The sequence below is a fragment of the Boleophthalmus pectinirostris genome, unplaced genomic scaffold (assembly GCF_026225935.1).
Source record: "Boleophthalmus pectinirostris isolate CB_2022bp ecotype Guang Dong unplaced genomic scaffold, ASM2622593v1 HiC_scaffold_21, whole genome shotgun sequence".
Taxonomy (NCBI): domain Eukaryota; kingdom Metazoa; phylum Chordata; class Actinopteri; order Gobiiformes; family Gobiidae; genus Boleophthalmus; species Boleophthalmus pectinirostris.
In genome coordinates this window covers 15,916,851-15,935,625 of record NW_026571175.1, presented here as the reverse complement: position 1 = coordinate 15,935,625, position 18,775 = coordinate 15,916,851, and the positions used below count along the sequence as shown (strand labels likewise).

The 18,775-nt window shown below is 37.5% G+C and overlaps 3 protein-coding genes across 7 annotated transcripts in view; 1 reads left to right on the top strand and 2 right to left on the bottom strand.

The window, feature by feature from the left end:
- The window catches only part of trioa (trio Rho guanine nucleotide exchange factor a), a 54,358-nt gene extending 49,205 nt beyond the window's left edge, over positions 1 to 5,153 (bottom strand). For all 4 annotated transcript variants that reach the window (XM_055156958.1, XM_055156960.1, XM_055156961.1 and 1 more), the window contains exon 1: positions 4,780 to 5,153. In XM_055156958.1, the coding sequence (XP_055012933.1) occupies positions 4,780 to 4,849 (70 nt within the window). In that variant the 5' untranslated portion in view covers positions 4,850 to 5,153. The remainder of the gene's footprint in view (positions 1 to 4,779) is intronic.
- Positions 5,154 to 7,262: 2,109 nt separating this feature from the next.
- On the top strand, positions 7,263 to 9,506 carry cfap90 (cilia and flagella associated protein 90). Its single transcript, XM_055157615.1, has 3 exons — positions 7,263 to 7,389; positions 7,877 to 8,002; positions 9,330 to 9,506. Exons 1-3 carry the CDS (start codon positions 7,273 to 7,275, stop codon positions 9,504 to 9,506), a joined length of 420 nt encoding a protein of 139 aa, XP_055013590.1. The 5' UTR covers positions 7,263 to 7,272.
- A 465-nt stretch (positions 9,507 to 9,971) lies between these two features.
- adcy2b (adenylate cyclase 2b (brain)) overlaps positions 9,972 to 18,775 on the bottom strand; it is a 43,063-nt gene continuing 34,259 nt past the window's right edge. Inside the window, exons 21-28 of one of the 2 annotated variants that reach the window (XM_020932551.2) lie at positions 16,929 to 17,113; positions 15,698 to 15,782; positions 13,893 to 14,051; positions 13,107 to 13,253; positions 12,908 to 13,015; positions 11,638 to 11,749; positions 11,430 to 11,554; positions 9,972 to 10,762 (exon numbers count right to left, since the gene is read on the bottom strand). In XM_020932551.2, the coding sequence (XP_020788210.2) occupies positions 10,610 to 10,762; positions 11,430 to 11,554; positions 11,638 to 11,749; positions 12,908 to 13,015; positions 13,107 to 13,253; positions 13,893 to 14,051; positions 15,698 to 15,782; positions 16,929 to 17,113 (1,074 nt within the window). In that variant the 3' untranslated portion in view covers positions 9,972 to 10,609. Of the gene's footprint in view, positions 10,763 to 11,429; positions 11,555 to 11,637; positions 11,750 to 12,875; positions 13,016 to 13,106; positions 13,254 to 13,892; positions 14,052 to 15,697; positions 15,783 to 16,928; positions 17,114 to 18,775 lie in introns of those variants that run through there. The other variant, XM_055157523.1, reaches the window with a different exon arrangement.

Genomic DNA, 18,775 nt, shown 5'->3' with positions numbered 1-18,775 from the left:
GTGTGAGGTTGTCACTGTTCTTCATACAAAATGTCATCATGTCTGTGGTCATTTTCTATGTTTTTTTCTTTAATTCTCAGGAAAGAGTTGATGTTACTAATTAAATTAATCTTAAATCTAATTTGCAAATTAAATCCTGCCTTAACATCTCTCAAAGCAAGGGAGGATTGTGAAAGGTAAGTCCTCTATCCTTTCAAACTGACAGTGAGGATTAATCCAATAAAATCTCACCCACAGGCCTAATGCTGTGAAGAGCTAACATTTGTGTACAGCAGAAGGATTGCACCCAGTCAGCAACAAAAACAAAAGCATTTCTTAGGGATATATAAAAGGAAGTAAAATAGTTCCTAGTGAAATGTAAGCTGTAAATTCTTGTTTTGATTCAGGGTTACATTACAGTGATAGACCTAAAAGTTAACACTGACATCATCCATGCATAGGGCTACAAACAAAATTGAAGTACTGGTCTAAGTGGAATGGCTTACAGTCCTAAGATTGAGACAAAAAAAACCCAAAAAACTCTTTAGCAAGACAACATTTCAAAGGAAGGCTTATCCTGGTGTTGACCAAGGTGAGGAAAAAATGTTGCACATTGACAAATTGAAAATTTAACACTTGTTCTTCTGTCAGTAGTCTCATGGTGACAAACTAACCTTTGACCTTTGCATTCATCTCATTTCTAAAAAGGTATTGGTTCCAGAGGTAACACTAACTGACGACATAAACTGGAGACCAATAGATGTCTACATAATGACTGCAGACATCAGCTATTGCTTGAAGCAGAAAGCCTTTGGAATCCAACTGATGGATATTTACAGCGACAGCAGCAACAAGGAACGTAGCCATGAACAATGGTTACAAAGAGGTACTGAGAGTGTTTTTGATTATTCTATAACCAATTTTTCCAACAGAACATAGCCAGTATAATGTCCCTTCTACAATATGTTCAATCACACCAAAGAGTGTGACTGTCCTAATTTTGGACGGGCCAATCACAAGAATTGCATCATGTATCTCTCAAATGCAGAAGACGTCTCCCAAGAATACTCATATAATTCCAAAAGAAATTTATGAGTTTTAACTGAGATAAATAACAGTTTGGTGCTGCGATCGTTAATTCTGTTGAAATCCACACGCAAATGGACAATTCATCTCTCTGACTGGTTATTCTATCTATCAATCACACCCAATTCAAATCAGGGAGACAGGATACAGTTCAAGACTCATTTTGTCAAAGTGTGTGGTTCTCACTGAACATGGCCTTGAGCAGGCAAAACTGAATACAAAATCTGGGATTTACTGTAATTTCTTTGTCCCGTACTTTATACAGAAAATCTAAAGACACATCTTTAGGTTCATTCCTTACTTGTAACTTGACACTATGACTCACTCAGCATGATGCAAATTTAAGAATTATCTTAACTGCAAACATAGTAAGCATAGAGATATACGAACCTCTAGCATCTTTGATGCCAGTAAAATGTACATAATGTGAGTTCCTGCCTTGCACTTTGAATACTGAATATATAGTTACAAGATAGGAGACAGTAAATCTCCTCTAATCCGAACAGTCCCATACAACAGAAGATAAAGGAAAAGCACTCATGTTGGGCATTAGTTGAGCTTCTGTTGTAGGACTTTGGCAGCTTTAAGCCTGAAGAAAACCTTTACAGAGGGGCCTCCATCAGTCTCCATCTCCTGGATCAATAGCCATTAGTCTCTGGGCCCTGGATGGTGAGTGTGCAGACCTCATTCTGACTCGACGCAGTCATAAACGCAGCCCTTGGATCACATTACTCCATCTCTTTAGCTTGTCTGTTTCCCTGCTATGACAAAACAAACACCACTGTTCATTCAATGCCTGGGCCTGTGAACGGCGTTGGGTAGCACCTACATATTCATTCATGAAGTTACTGGCAGCTAACATTCTCCCACTTCACAGAGTAACATAGGCTATCAGCCTCTGAGTCATCGGTGAAGCCCAAGATGTTTGGGATGGGATGACTTGGTGATTGACAGCATGCCACAACAGAACTCCCCTTTTCTCTGCTGAGGGCCTATAGGTATTAATTCCAGTCTGGGGGACAGAATAATGGAAAGGGAAGCTAGTCTTTTTATTATTTTGTATCAGAACTGAGAGGCTCAGAGACTCTGAAAGACAAGGCTATTTGAAGTTGAAACAGCAGAAACACACATTGGAGAACTTAGAAAGGGACAACTCACTGGAAGCACAAAGAGCAATGCCGAAGGACGGAAAAAGAAATGAAGACGATGGGGTTGGGGATGGAGGGAGGTAACATAAGGAAAAATAAGCATAGCCTGTGGCAAGACACTCAAACCTGTGCATGTCAGAACAAGTGTCCCGCATCTGTGAGGAGGAAGTTCAAGAGCAAAACATGAAAAGAAGGGAGCAAGAATGGTGTGAAAAAGCAATGGTGGGCTATGCTTATAGACACAAGGTACCAACTTTTGGGTTGTACAGATAAAATGGAATTTGCCCAGATGTACCAAATGGAAAATTATGATGCTCAAATTGCTTATTGATATAATGAGACAATAATAAATGTACACAAATTAATGAAATTCAGCACACTTAAGAATAAGAGACTGGTCATGAAAAAATGAACTGAAGTATTTGTGATCATTATGTAGCAAGGTATAGGAGCCTATCATTCACTTTCCTATCAGTATGCCTGCAATGATGCCAGGCTTCCTCAAAGGGAGGCGGTGTGACAAGCACTGTTCAACAAGCACTAAAATGTAGGGCACATTAATCAAGAACAGCTGGAGTTGGAAGTATTAGAATACACAATTAAGTTACAAAATGTACATGTAAAAAGTATGGCATCGTGTTTTTATGATGCAAGTGTACTCAATATTGTTTTCAAACATACATTAATAATAATTCTATGAAGGTCAAAGATGGGAAATTAATGAATTTGATCTTGCTGTGGGCCAGGCCAGGGGTGCAACTACCATCATAACACCAATATGTGGTTAATCATTGTAAATAAAAGCTGTTTTACACAATGCCATTAATTGCTGAAGCTGCAGATGGCTTTTTGGCATAAGACAAAGGGTGATAACTGGTGTTTCTATTACACAGAACATATGCAACATCTGCTATGAAGCATACAGCTTTGCTGTATAAAATATACAGTAAAAAATACAATGCAGAGTAAGTATGTTTGTCATCTGAGCAATAACGCAACTCAAAGATTTTCACATTCCTCCCTAAAAGGGAAGCTATCAGATCTGCACAGAACCAATACTCAGCTTCTCTTTGTGGCTCATTATCTCACACAACACTAAACCACTAGAGCCAGGGGCTGGATGTCAAAGCGCTGCATTCACGTTTTTGTTTACAGTCATTTACACCTTCAAATGTTCTAACCAACGGTCACTCAAAACACACTGAAATGCAACAGGGTTTGTGCTGTTGTACTGACGTACTACTTCCAAGTTCTCACTTTTCAGGACTGCAATTACAGGTAATTTCAGGATGGGGGAGAAAACACAGTACCTAAGATTAAATGCTTCTTTCGGCTGTGCTCAAATGTGGCCTTAGAGAGCTGATAAAAAAATATCTGCTACCACCAGCGAGAACTCAGTTTTTTATGACTTAAGTCATAAAATCCAGTGCTATGAATTACTAAACCAGCTGCATGTATCTGCAGAATAATAAACAAGTCTTCATACGTAATTATTTTCTAAAGCAGAGAGTATGACAGCTAAAGCTGAAATCCATTTTGACTTGGACGTGTGAAGTACTGACGCGGTGTGATTTACTATCATGTGTCGCTCTGTGCACTGGCCTAAACAAGTGTGCTACAGTGCTAGCTAACACTCTGAGCACACCCATCCCTCTATGTGCCACGCCATGTATTGTTTACATAGCCCGGTTGCTTGTGCTAATTCAGGAAAAGCACGAAAGGGTCAAACAATGTGCATCTTAAACAATTTTATCATGAGCATAATGGTAAATCACATGCCGGTCCAGTATAGTCATCGATGCAAAACCAGACGCTTTGTCATGGCTGTGACAGAGTGCCACGCTAGTGCTGCTAGCTTTGATTAGCTCGCTGTCCAGCAGACAGGATTCTCCAAATCAGTTTCACAAATGTAGGCTAGCTCTCGCTGCTAACCCTGTAAGCATCCGAGCCAACTAAAACGATAGCAGTATTACTCTGTAACTACGGATTAATATTGGACACACATTGTTTGCTGAAATATTATGTCTGATTCAAACAGAAAACAGGAATTTGCAATACTTTAATCTAAGTTTTAAAAAAAAAAAAAAAAAAAACTAAGCATTGTGTGCTACATGAACGTCTAGACCATACAAAACCTTTTAAGCACAAAGTTGTGTGCGGATGTGTTACAGTAGTACCGATTATGATGCCAAACGAGAAAATGTGCAGTTAAAAATGAAAGACTTGAGTAACAAGACAGACACAAGACAATTCTGAGTTGCCATTTGTCAGAAGCATGTGTCCTCCGTAAACGAACTCCCAACATTAGCGCTGTAGCTAAAAGGTCTCGCTAATATCTCTTCACAACCGATTTCTGAATAAAGTCATGATAATATCCAACATTTCTTTACTGAAATTAGCAATTCTCTTAATGTGTTAATGGGGGACAAAATAGCAACCGATTTAGAAGAGCGTGGCAAGGCCAGTAACGTCCAAACAAACGGGAACAATGTCCCTCATGTAGCATTACCATCAGCGCAGCTCCCAGGGGCCAAACACCGAGTTCTGAGTTCAGTACAGGGCTTACCTGTCTTGAAAAGGGCCGCTGAGTCGCTAGCGTCCTTCGTTGTCTCGTCTGCTCCTTCCCCGGAGCTCATGGCTGCTAGAACTCAATCCAGGAGCTCAGTGTGTCCCAAGAAGACTTCCCCCAAAATAAAAAAATAGATGGCACAAAATCACTTCCCCCCAGACCAAAGAGCCATCAAAATCATAGGGTCGGTTTCGGGAACTGGAAAACGCTAACGGTGCCATTTGTAGAGCCCCATATTAACGGGATGAGTAAACGAACCAGCCCGGAGCACCGGGTTCCTCCTCGGAGTAAAGCCGAGGAAGAGTCGCTGTAGCGCGGAGGTGGGGCCGCTCCGTGAATCTCCGTAAGCTTTCGGAAATGAGCAGACGGTGGGTCATCAAGGAGCGTCTGCGGTCATGTGTGCGTGTGCGACATATTCAAAACATAATACACTGAAATGTGATCCAAAAAAGCCCTAACGATAAAACTCTATCTATCTATCTATCTATCTATCTATCTATCTATCTATCTATCTATCTATCTATCTATCTATATATATCTATATATATATATATATATATATATATATATATATATATATATATATATATATATATATATATATATATATATATATATATATATATATATATATATATATATAGATAGATATAGATAGATAGATAGATAGATAGATAGATAGATATAGATATATATAGATATAGATATCTATATAGATATAGATATAGATATATACTGCTACTCCACTAGGCTAAGTGTATGTAAAACGTTTATAAAAATAATAGCTTATATTTATTTTTCCCAGAAATATCAACTGTATAATGGCTAGTAAAGATGAACGCTAAATGCCTCTCTGACTCGCTGAGCTTTCCTTTTATTGTGCGTTAAGGACGCCATCTGCTGCTGTCATGTGGAACTGACACTATCTGTTTTATTTTTGTTATGAATTGCATTTCTCTGATTACGTTGTTAGCATATAGCATTACATTTTGATTACTGTGATTACGTTACTAGTCTGGCTCACATAGCTGTGCCTGGGCCTAAACCATCACTGAATAGCTGAATTAAACCTTAGGCTACCAAATAAGGATAAATAGTTGTAAGTAAAGGAGTTATTATGACATAATATAACATAACAGAAATAAATTAAAGCATTGTACAGAGAGGTTGATGAAATTGTAGTTTTATCAAGAGAAATGTTTGCATCAGCCATTTGGCAGCCTACTTGTTACACCCAGCAGAGGGTGCAATAACACCATTGATCTTATTTCGAACTTATTCAACGTTTGGTTTGTTAGATAATTTAATTGCAATATTCTACTAAATAAATAGGCTAACTTAATATTGCTTCTCAGTTGAAATCCAAAGTATAGGTTAGAATAGAGTGAAAGGAGAACAGGATCTACTGTCCATTTTTAATAACTCCATCTAATATGAAGAACCCTTTGTCTTCAGGTGCTTTCATTCCCACAGTGACCCCTCCAAACAGCAATATGTCCCTCTGAAATGTCAGCAGTAATTACTCCAGTGCTCTGAGAGAACCTCCAGAACAAATGAAAGAAAACAGGTGCTGATCATGCTCCCCCTTCCTTCATTCTCCTGTCTGACCCTTTGTTCAAATATGCCCACTTTGTCCACTGCATGTTTTTGTTGTTACTAACCTTTTGAACTCCTTTAAATTGGGATGTTTTTTCTGTCTCTATGTGTGTGTGTGTGTGTGTGTGTGTGTGTGTGTGTGTGTGTGTGTGTGTGTGTGTGTGTGTGAGTATGTGTGTGTGTGAGTGATGATGATGATGATAATACCACTACTACTACTACTACTACTACTACTACTACTACTACTACTAATAATAATAATAATAATAATAATAATAATAATAATAATAATAATAATAATAATAATAATATTATTATTATTATTATTATTATTATTATTATTATTATTATTATTATTATTATTATTATTATTATTATTATTATTTGTGTGCATGTCAAGATCATTACAAAAACTCATACCCCTAGTACCCAGACCTGAACAAAGTCTTCTCATAGTTACCCCCCGGTATACTGAATAGGAGCTTTTTCTTTTCTTTTCTTTTCTTTTTAAATTTAATTAATGGGTTAGCTTAATTAAACATATGACTGCAGCATACAAGAGACATCAGACTATATAGGAACAATTCTATTATTTGATCAAAACAAAGAAAAATCACTTTAATCACTTTTATATTACCATTTTTGTTTTATTATGATTTTAATGTATTTCTTATTCTGTAAAGTACTTTGAATTACTTTGTGTACGAATTGTGCTATACAAATAAACTTGCCTTGCCTTGCCTTTTTACGATTTAATTTAACAGTTCGCGAAGGCTCCAGACTCTGCTGTATCGTTTCCTAGCAACGGTTAACGCAGGTACATGCTAGGCTAGTCTCCTGTAGGTAACGCTACATTTGTGAAGCTTTCAATATTTTTTTTTTATTTTTGTGAAAATGGATGTCGAGCGAGAGGCGGAGAAAAGACCGCTCTCCACCTTGTCTGCGTTTAGTTACATCCCTCCCAAACGAACGGAACCAAAAGAAATGTCTTATTTTAACCGAGAATCTCAGGTATCATGGGAAATAAAGTTTGCTTGTTGATCTGCTGTCATGCTTGCCAGGTCAGATTAGTATGTGTTTGTCACATATTTGTAACGTTAAATGTTCCTATTTAAGCCTACCTGACCTTTAAAAATGGCATGTAATAATTTCACTGTGAGGATAATTATTTTAGTGTATTGTTCTCATGATTTTTAGTTCTCCTATGTTTAGTTTTTTATGATGCGTATAACAGTATGCTATTTGAGACAATTTAAGATCTACCATTACACAGGAAATTATTTGATTAACTAACTAGAATTAATTATCTAACCATAACCATAATGGTTAGTATAAAGTATTAAACATAACCATCATTATTAGATGAGGGACTTAATAGCTCCTTGACTAATAAAAAGCTCCTTAACTAGCTTAATGTCTGACTTCTACATTTTCAAAATGTGTTTTTTGGGTAAATCTATTAACACACACATTCTTTTTGACATAATTTTCCCTACAGGATAAGCAGGCACCAGAGATCACCATGTTTGACAGGGTGCACAACCAGGCGGAGGGATTTGACTTGAAGCTACATCGGGATGACAGGAGGCACTGGAAGGGAAGAGGGCTAGACATATACAATGAGGTATTTTTTTATGGAGCTTTTTCTTAAACCCACCTCATTAAATTGCCCATAGTTAAATGCACCATGCAACAACACAATCACACATTTAGCTATTAGACACTGCCCAAGTGGCTGTGGAGGAATGTGATTGGATCAGATAGACTTAGGTTGTTGGTATTCAGTGACTATATTTGCATACCTTTTTTTTTGGGGGGGGGGGGGGGGGGGGGGGGGGGGGGGGGGGGGGGGACAATGTATAACAAATGTTCCTTTTTGCAACCTAGCTTTCAAAAGCATGCAACTTGAATTTCTCAGCTACACCTTTAGATAAAGGTACAATATTACAGGATATACAGTAAACATCTCTTATCTGGTAGTGATAACCAGTTGTTCCCAAGGTTATTTGTCCAAAAGTGTCCAGTAGGGTTAATTAGTTTAATCAGTGATCAGAAAGTTATAGTTTAGAAATGCTCAAAACTTATTCATATTTAGTATATTGTTTGTGCTGTTGCAATACAGTATTTAAGTCAGTGTTGTAGAGCAGATTAATATGAGTTATTGCTTATTGTTGCATGCCGGCTAGGGAACTATATCTGAAATGTTTACAATTTGTCAGTTGTAGTAACAGTGATCCTCTGTTTTCATTCATGCTTGGCTGGAGTGAATCTCCTCCAGTTGCGTTTGTTTACATGTCCTTCTTAAGGCGGTGCTTCTCTGTGGAGTAATTATTCATGTGGTGAAACCTAGCTCACAGTGAGTTTGTGGGCCAATGAAGAGAAGAAGGCGAGTGAAGCGGGCAGGCTCAGCTTAGATTGTAATTACAGTCACTTGAGTGATTGCCAGTCAGGCAGCTGCTTCTGAAATGTAGCTCTTTAAATTTAGATGTAGTTTTACAAATGTACATTTTAAATTATTTAGAGTCAAGACTTTATATGTAAAAAAAAAAAAAGAAAACTCACTAGATTATCTATGTCCATAAAGGCACATTCATGGCAAAAAGGTGGAACTTGATAGTGAAAATGGAAAAGAACAATTTCCTTTCAATTTGTTCCACTACAGGGGGCAGGCAGTGCAATCAGGTGCCTCTCAACTACTGTGATTTGGGGCCCAATTTTAACTCTGATGATCATTATATTCTGCCCTACTTCTGAATCAAAATACTACAAAACTGCAACAGACATGACACTTACTGTATTGTATCAACTAACATAAATAATGAAGAGACCTCTAGTTCAACTTCCTTAGTATTCATGTTTAGGCCATTTCATGAGCCCACTATACAAGTCTCATTTTAACAGGTTTTGCAAGAATTATGTATATAATTTTCTAAAAGAGGTTGTGTCCCCAGGAGAAGTCCCGAGTGGTCCCTGTGCGTGCCTCATCAGAGTACGGCCATCGTCTGGTCCCAGTACATGGCAGTCGACCGCAGCACGCATGTGTGGCTCGCATGAACGCAGAGTTTTTCATGAAGAATGGAATCATCTGGAATGTGGCAGAAGGCTATGGATCTGTGACTCCTTTTTAAAAGCAGTATTAAAATGTGTCAATTTGGCTCTCTTTCTATTAGAACATTTATTCATTTATCCACATGCATACAATATTATTTCTCTTGTCATGTAAGATTTATCATTACCATGCGGTATTTGTAGTTAGTATTCTAATGTAAAACAAAATCAGCATATTTTTAATGGTATGTGCATGACAAATTAGGTTGTAGTGAAGTGATTTTTTTATTTTTACATTTTCACTCAAACTTACATTACCTTGATGTGGCAATGTCTTACCCTACTCTTACATGATATTTTTTGGTTACTCTAGTCATCTTCGTGTACCATTACTGTAGTAATAAAGTAGAGCAGTATTACTAACGTAGTATAAACCTAAAGACTTACAATAAAAATCACATTTGCTAAATACAAAACAGTATAGTGTAATTATTGACAATCCCATTTTGTATTATCATCCTGCAGTATTTAAAACATAAACTCAGTTTTAAATACAAATGTTTAATGGATAACAAAAGAATGGCAGTGAACATTATATACAGACAAGAGTTTTGTTCCTTATGCCTTATATATAAAAAAAGAAACAGTTACTTAAATCTCTGACAGAACCCCGTGTCATTCAATAAAACACAAATGCATCTCAAAGCTATAAATACTATTTTGCATGATTTGGCATCTACCTTATGCGCTGGCAATTAGCTAACATGGGCTGCTCTATATGACAAAAAACTAACATCCATTTAAATAAAATGGAATCTCACCAGTTCACAGTTTCCAGCCAGGCAGATATAAAACCTCTCCACAGGCAGCCCAGTCTACAACAGGCTCTGAAGCACAACACTGGCATGGCTAATTAGCTCTGCACCGCTACAACTATTGTACACTTGGGTGACTGCAACCCACGAGAACTGCACTAATTCAGCAAACCTCTGTGTAGTTAGTCAGGCGCTCCTCCAGCCAAGCCCTTGTTCCGCTTCAGATTAGTGAAAACCATCCAAACAGTCGTGCTAAAGACAGAAGTGCTTGTCCACTTCTTTGGCTCTTACTTACAACAATTACTTATAAACAGCCACTCGGATTGCATTCTTTTAGTGTCTATAGGCTCAGTTAAAGCATAGCACACTCAAGGCATCACAGTTCCTTGTGATAGAGATCGGGTCATCTCTGTGTGGACAAAATACGTTGTCAAATCTCCTTTGCCTTTCACATTGATAACGCCCCGACATGAACACATGTATCCCAGATTTTGCAGGATTCGCCTGGTCTCCTCTGTCACCTATGGGGGGAGATAAAACATTTTTACTTTATTATTATTATTATTACCTGGACTGCAAGTCAACAGAGTAAATGCTAAAAAATCTTGTATTGCTTTAAAACAAGTAACATTAATAAACTATTAATTAGCCAATAGTAAGCAATATGTTTGTAGCTAAACATGCCTATAACAGAATGAAGCATGAAGGGGCCTATATTAAACTATTTTCAGATCTATGTTATGAGTTCTTTCAAACAGAAAATACTCTATTCCACCTTGTGATGTCATGTGGTAATACAGAAAGTATTCTACTGTGTTTTTAAACTCCATTTATCTTTGTTAGAATCATTTAGATGATTGCAGCCCTGAAAACTATTTCTACTGAACAAAAGGTCGCTGTTAACTTGAAAACTATCACTTCATGACATCATAAGGTTAAAAAGAGCATTTTGAGCACTGGAAATAATAAAGGATTGCTCAAATGTGTAAATGAAACAAAACACAACTCCAGGTATGTTGAGGTAACAACAGGTAACAGCATGGCTTAAAGCTCACAGGTAAATTTTGCGTAATATAGGACCTTTAATAAATGCATATTTGGGCACTGTCAGTAATTACTGGTAAATGCTTTTTAATGCCAATTATTTTAAAGCATAAGTGGGATCTAAAGCATTACCAAAGATCCTACCTGTATTTTCCCCAGAACTCCAGTAGTTTCCATGCGACTGGCCACATTTACACTGTTTCCCCAAATATCATACTGAGGCTTCTGGGCACCGATAACTCCAGCGATCACAGGTCCATGGTTTATTCCTAAATCAGAAATCCCAAAACTGACTCTGAACTATCATTTATATTTTGTAAAAAAAAGGGGGTATGTAATACAAGGCTCTCACCTATTCTGAGCCTGAAGTCGTTAAAGGAATGTTTGTTGATGACATCAAGTTTCCCGTTCAGGGCAAAGGCAAACTCCACCATTGTGCCAATGTGCATGTATTGTCTCTCATCCTATAAAATAATCAAACAAATAGAAGTTAATGTTATATATTATTGAACAATATGTATTTGATTTGTAAATATAAAAAAACACTTCTTAATGCTGAACTATAATAATATTTCTGAATGAGGATCTGGATGTTTTTACTTTATTTTTACAGGAATCATTTGACTTATCTATAATTGTATTGCTTGAAAATACCCTGAAAAGCATGTATACTTTTACTATGAGTGAGTTTATCTTTCCACAGATCTGACGTAGCACTTGCTCTGGTGGCATCCCTTGCTTGTCTCCATGGAGATAGAGTTTGTGGAACATTCCAGGCCAAGCAATAAAATTTCCATGAAAAGATAGCTTCCCCTCAACCAGAAAAGATACAGTGCACCTTTAAGATTTCTGACTTTAATACCATTCAAAAACATACCATTCATATGAATTTAGAAGTGTTTAAAATAAAACAACAAACTCTGCTATATTCAATTTTTTTCACCTTGGCATCTTTGAACCTTTTTAAAAAAACATTACCTTTTCATTAATTTTTCTGACATATTAGGCAATAAACTGACACAGATGAGAAGACAATTCCCTTGTACATGTCAGTATTAATGAAGCATGAAAAGTGTGTGTGTTATTGTATACGCTTCCAAATGTACCAGCCTCGCCAGAATCTTGGCCCAAACTGCTTCCATCTCTTGTGTGACACCACTGGGCCAATGCACCTGTCCACACAGCCAGCTCTGCCACTGCTGTCACTGCGGCCCTTGCCACAATTTTCCATTTGAGAGAGGAAAATGCCAATTATGTAAAAAGCAGTGCTGGTGTGAGGTCCATGTGACTACCAACACTTGCGCGAAATAAATAAGTAAATGTGTGAAAAGGAATGTCTCTAGACAGCACAGAAATGATGTGCTCGTACCTGATAACAAGTTTCTATTCCCTTCAATCATTGATGAGGTAAGCGGTGTGAAAATTAGACCTCATCTCGATTTGTAACCATAAATTTGAAATGACAGGATAGGGCCTAACCTGTGAGTGGAGGTCTTTCTAAACTCAAATTGAGACCGACAGCTGGCCTGGACCAAAGCCTTGTCTCCTGCTCTTTCAATCTAAACCTGTAAATTACATGGGGGACCTCACATGGTGAAAGCTTGTAACTATTCAGTGCGTGCCTGTGTGCACTCTGGTCCCGGCGCTACGTTCAGACCAGTAGCGGCCATGTAAGTGCTGCCGATGGTCTTAATCTTCTCCACTCCGCTGAATTTTGGCTTGGACAGCAGCTGGAGAGGGTCACACAAGGTTATTACAAATTTTGCAAATGATTTCAAACTATTCATTTTTTACACATAGTCGCAGGGCCAGCAGGGCTACCTCATCAAAGTCGGCTATGATCTCGTTAAGGAGACGGAGACACTCCAGTCCTTCTTTGTTGACGTCAGACTCGGTGTAAAACTCTTTGAAGTCGGGAATGGAGGCGAACATTACACACACTGACTCGTACGACTGATGATATAGGTCCTACAAGCAGAACGTGAAGAGATATAACAGCTAGGGAGGTTGTATTAATTTATGGCTTTAGCATCAAAAGAACAATATATGTATTTGAAAGTGCAAACAAGACATGGCAGAATAGGAACAGCAATCCTTTACAATGTAGGCAACCTGTAATATGTAAATGAAGGTGGCTGTTCTTAACCCCTATTTGTGCAGCCTAGTTTTATTTCTGCACATGTGGCCTAGTTATAACAAAGATGACGAATATGAATTTATAAAAAGGTTTAAGATCTGATGAAATTTTAACTATTTTCTAATCAACCCCAACATGTACTGTACATCTCAACTCACCATTTGGAAAGTGCTGGCTTGGTAACACATGAACACTTTAAAAAACAAGCAAAGTGGCTGATTTGGTGTTGTTGCACATTGAAACAAATGACCACAAACCGTATATATGTGCGTGCTTTTTTTATACAGTCTATGGTATAGGCAGAGTTCCCTAATTTAATTAAAACGAAAACAATCCTGAGCCCTTCCTTTTTATTTTTTTTACACAAAGGTAGTACACTAGTTTTTATGTGTGTGATACTATATATATATATATATATATATAAAAAGGCAGCACTTCTTGGCACTTGCCAATAATACAAAAATGCTCACCTCATTTTTCCAGTGGCGTCCCAAAAAGTGCTCCGCAACATGCGCAGGTAATACATTTTCCAGCAGAACTCTGTTGAGATTCTCCATGGTTTCAATCTCCTCACACTCCCTCTTGAACTTGTCTCTCCACAGGAAGTCCAGTCGACAGTAATATTCATTCTGGTACAGGACAAAGAGACAACGACAGCTCTGTTAATAAAATTTGTTACTAAAGCTATTACTTTTTCTCATAAATTATACAATATAGATGTTTTTTACTTGGCCAAAATTAGAATTTTCATTTATGAGTAGTATGACATATATGCCAATGCAGGGGATCGATTTTCACACATGACTGAACTAAGACGCATGGCAGCATTTATGACTATAAAAGTGTATCCCAAGTGTATCTAAAGATGAACTATTCAACTTTAATTAAAGGCCATATTCAGTGCAAACTACCCAACTGAAACAATTTCTTTTCATAGATATAAAATGTCCCAGTAAAACAGCAGTGAAGCTGTGCTCTTGTTGCTTGAGGAAAAACGGAATAAATTGAACTATTTTGCATTAAACAGCCATCTTTTTATTTGGTTATTCACGCTTATGGTTTAGAGACATATCTAAAAATGCCAGAAGATGCATTTACAGTATCAGGGCCAAAACATCCCAGGAGCGCATGCATTTCACAAGGGTCCCTGAATGCATCATCATTATTCTCATATATGTGTGAGTGCTGCGGGCTACCTGAGGGCTGGCCTCTACACTGAGTGTCTGCAAGTGAGTGGGAGGGACTCCAGTCTAAGTCTATATTTCTTGTGTCATGATGATGTATGTGTGCAGAGGATATTTGTCCCCCGAGATTATGGAATGATGCCAATTTAACAGTATGCAGTACCACAGATGAAATTGACTCCTTTTTTCTGATTTGCATTGCAGGCCCAAAGCTAACACAGAAATGATGATGGTGTACTGCTCCTATGGAATGTGTGCTATTTATATGTTGTAAATATATGAGGGGTGTTTTCTTTACTTTTAGAGACAGGAACTTCTGGGGAGACTGGAAAGTAGGCCAGAAGATAAGGAAGCTCATTCCAGATGCTGTTTAGAAACAAGCTAACAAGGCGCTAAATGAGCTCTGCTCCATTGCACTTCTGTTCTTGAGGGATGAATTACAGATGCTTCTAACCTGCTTTCTCCTCCCTTTGACTAAATAGTTGTGAATTTGCATTATTAGTGCTCGTGTTTAAATTTTTTAAAGGAATTTAGTTGGATTTAAATATATATAAACCAATGTCCTTTTGGACAAAATGCCCTAAAACTATGACCTGTCTCAAACCATATACGCTGCAAAAACACTGGAAAGATAATCACATTCACCTTTAAAGACCTTAGTCTTAGTTTTAAGGAGAAAACTTGTGTTTGTCTCCGTCCTGGTGACAGTGACCTAGATTGAGAAGAACACATGGAGCTGTTGGACCAAACCATGGCTCTCTGGAGAGGCGCTGCTGTGATGCACTGAGAGGGAAGCGGTTCAGTCTGAACATCTGTTTTGGGGTCACAGCTGATGGATGGTACCCCAAAAAAGATAAAACATACAGATCTATGCCGGCTGAATTTAGCTCTAATATGAAAAGAACATGGCAGCTCTGAGCCGTGCTGGCTGTTCCTACTCGACACAAAAGTCCATGTGAACATGTTCTACTGGCAGATTCAGTCAAATCCTCTTTTACTTGTGCCAGTATTCACACAAGACTGAGTCGAGATCTGCTAAATGGAATGACATGGAGTCGAGGTGAGAAAAAGATATAAAGAAAAATACAAACCTGTCTTGCTAATACCAGAAGTGTGATGAAGAAGATGAAAAGTGACACAGAACCCATAGTCTTCAAGTCCTTGAGGACCCCAGGCCTACAGACACAAAGACATTCTACTGAAAGAGGCTATACTCTGTGAAATTAGTTTTGAAGTCATAAACCCAACAGAGAGGATGAAAACAACAATCAGTGGCAAGGTAAGAAAAAACAAAATAGCTTGTTCTGGCTCTGGAGTCAGCAAAGTGCCACATGTTACATAATCTACCCAAAAATAATGTGAGAGGTCAGAACAAAGGCAACCATCTCAGGAGATGAGAGTACAGCATGTTTAAGGAACTATTTATAATTTGTGTTTTTAGCAATTGGGCATCTAAAGAATCATGAAAAAACTACCACATGTGGAAGTTCGTTTCTCCTCAATAACAATTATATTTTTGTAATCCATCAGAACTTCTAGCTAATATACTGTGAAATGTCATTGCAGATGTTGAAATATTGCATAAAAGTGAATGGACTGTAATATTAAAAGTAAAGAACAGAAATATTAACTTACACCCAGTGTTGAAACGTCACACTTCTTTTCAGTTTTTCATCAAAACCTATGACAATTTTCTGACAGTTTTCATAAAAATTATAGACTTAATAACTAAGTATGCTAAATGTGCATACCTTCAAAACTTAAGGTAGATAGAGAACCTTTAATACCAAATCACTGGCCTCGGTCTCTCACTGACTTTTGGTAAAGTTTTCATTGCGAGCGTTTTCTATTTCTAAATTTACAATATGTGATTATACAGCATTTATAAAGTTCATATATTTTTATGCTAATACATGAGAACCTAAACAGCAAAGAAGGCCAGAAGTTTTCTTATTCTGAAAACTTTGAGTTTAATGGATTATTTCCAGCAACCACACTCCAGCTGTCAATCAAACATGGTCTGGCATATCTTCCTCTGCCACTCACCATCCTCTACCTCCTGAGGTTACAGTTGATCGACAGTCGCATAGGAAATAGCCTCCTCAGCATTACCATTTCCCCATAGACCTTGGGAGCATTCTTATTAGTCATCTTAATGGGCTCCCCGCTAAGTGTCACACTGACTGCTACAATGGCAAGTGCAAAGAGGAAGCAGGTTGATAGGTCTGAAGTTAAGCAGGCTGTATAGAATCGATACTTCATTGTTTCCATTACCACAAGGACGTAGGTTGGAGAAGGAAGCTAAGACGCATGCGCACTTGCCTATCCAGTGTGTCGGTTGTGTACAGGGCTTTGTTGACGCCGTCCAGCAGCGAGGCGTGAGTCTGGAGGATGATGATATTGTAGATCACCAGGGCAACCAGCATCACCAGCATCTTCAGTTCGTAGTTGATCCTCAGGAACACGGAGCAAGACACCAGGCCCAAGATGCAGCAATAAATGAAGTACTGGAAATGGAAAAAGTTATACATAAATAAATACATTACACATTTTTTGGACAAAAATATAGCTTTTAATATACATTTTCAGAATTTAAACTTTTAATCATTCCAATTTGACCTGCAAACAAAGAACTCTTCTCCAAACGACATGCTTTCACCAACAAAGGACTGGCTGTAGACCTCTCGATTAAAGAGATCTTATCACTGATTGGACAGCTCTAATATGGAGTGAAATGAAAGAGCAGAACAACTACAGCCAGGATTGAGAGGTATTTTTTGTTATTGTTACATATTTTTTATATTGTTTCATATTTGAACTGTGCGGAATACTAAACATGCAGCGGATTTGCTATGGCTTTGTTGTTGAAAGTAATTATTGTCCTTGAACAGAGTATGTTTTCATGCACTATCAAACAATACCATTGTTGCATTGAATGAAAAGTAATGATACAACCTTTTATTTTATTTTACTTTTTACTTTTATCCTCTATTACTGCATTCAGAATTACAACAATTACAGACAAACTGGACCTTCTGGTTGCACAATGAGAGATGAACCTTTCAACTATGATAAATAACAACAATTTTAGCAGAAGTACGTAGTTACTTCCCACCTCTGCTGAGTCAAAGCCAACAAGAGGTTACTCTGCAAAAATAGGACCATGCAATATAATACTAAAACAGTTACGCAACCAAAACATTGACTTTATGTAATGAAAAGACAAAATAAAAATATTCTGTTCAGTGAGTGAGAAAATTCAGAGCTTTTTAACTTTATTTTTTATGGATGGCACTGATAATGATGCGTGTAAACATCATGAATGCTGAGCAGTTAATGAGGTACTTTCTCTTTCTCGATGAAACAGAAAAGCATTGATTTAACAGTTATGAAATGTCCACACAGCATAAAATTGACACAGTGCATGTATGATTTAGAGATGGGACTGTGGTAAGCATCTCCATGGAATTAATTTCCAAGAGCAAAGAAGATGAGAAGTCTATCTGTATCTTTGCAGTGTAAGACAATATGGCCGTATATTATACAATGACACAGAGATCAGTGTCGGGCAAGTTATGAAAGGAAATACGGTATGTGCAGGACAATGGTGAGATCAGCAGTGCTTCCTTGGCATGTGAGCTGGATGTCGTAGAACTAAAGATGTTCCTGTACTCTTTGTTCATGGTGAAAATAGAAAAGATTACAAATGCGTACATCAGAGAGGCAAATGTTCTCTAAGTAGTCTAAGTTTGAGAGCCATGATAAAGATGGTTCTGATATGTACAAATTAGGAATAATTCGTGAATATTAAATAACATTCTTCAATATTAAATAAACATTACCTATATGCAAAGATGTTAAAATACGTGTCAAATAATATTTTTACAGATAGCAACTGCAGTGTTAAAAGTATCCAAATAATTTCCCTTGTGGATCAGTAAAGTTTGTCTAAGTCTATATTACACAAAATTGACTTGTGATCTTTAAGCCATGTTATAATGCTGTTACCTCCTCAAAAACATTCATGGGGTTGTTTTGTTCCACAGTATTTTTTTGAGTTTGAGTAATCTTCTATTATTAGTCTGTCTACATCTCCAATACTCAAAATACTCTGTTTCACCTTGTGAAGGAGCGGTATAGTATTCAAGTTAACAGCTACTTTTTACCCG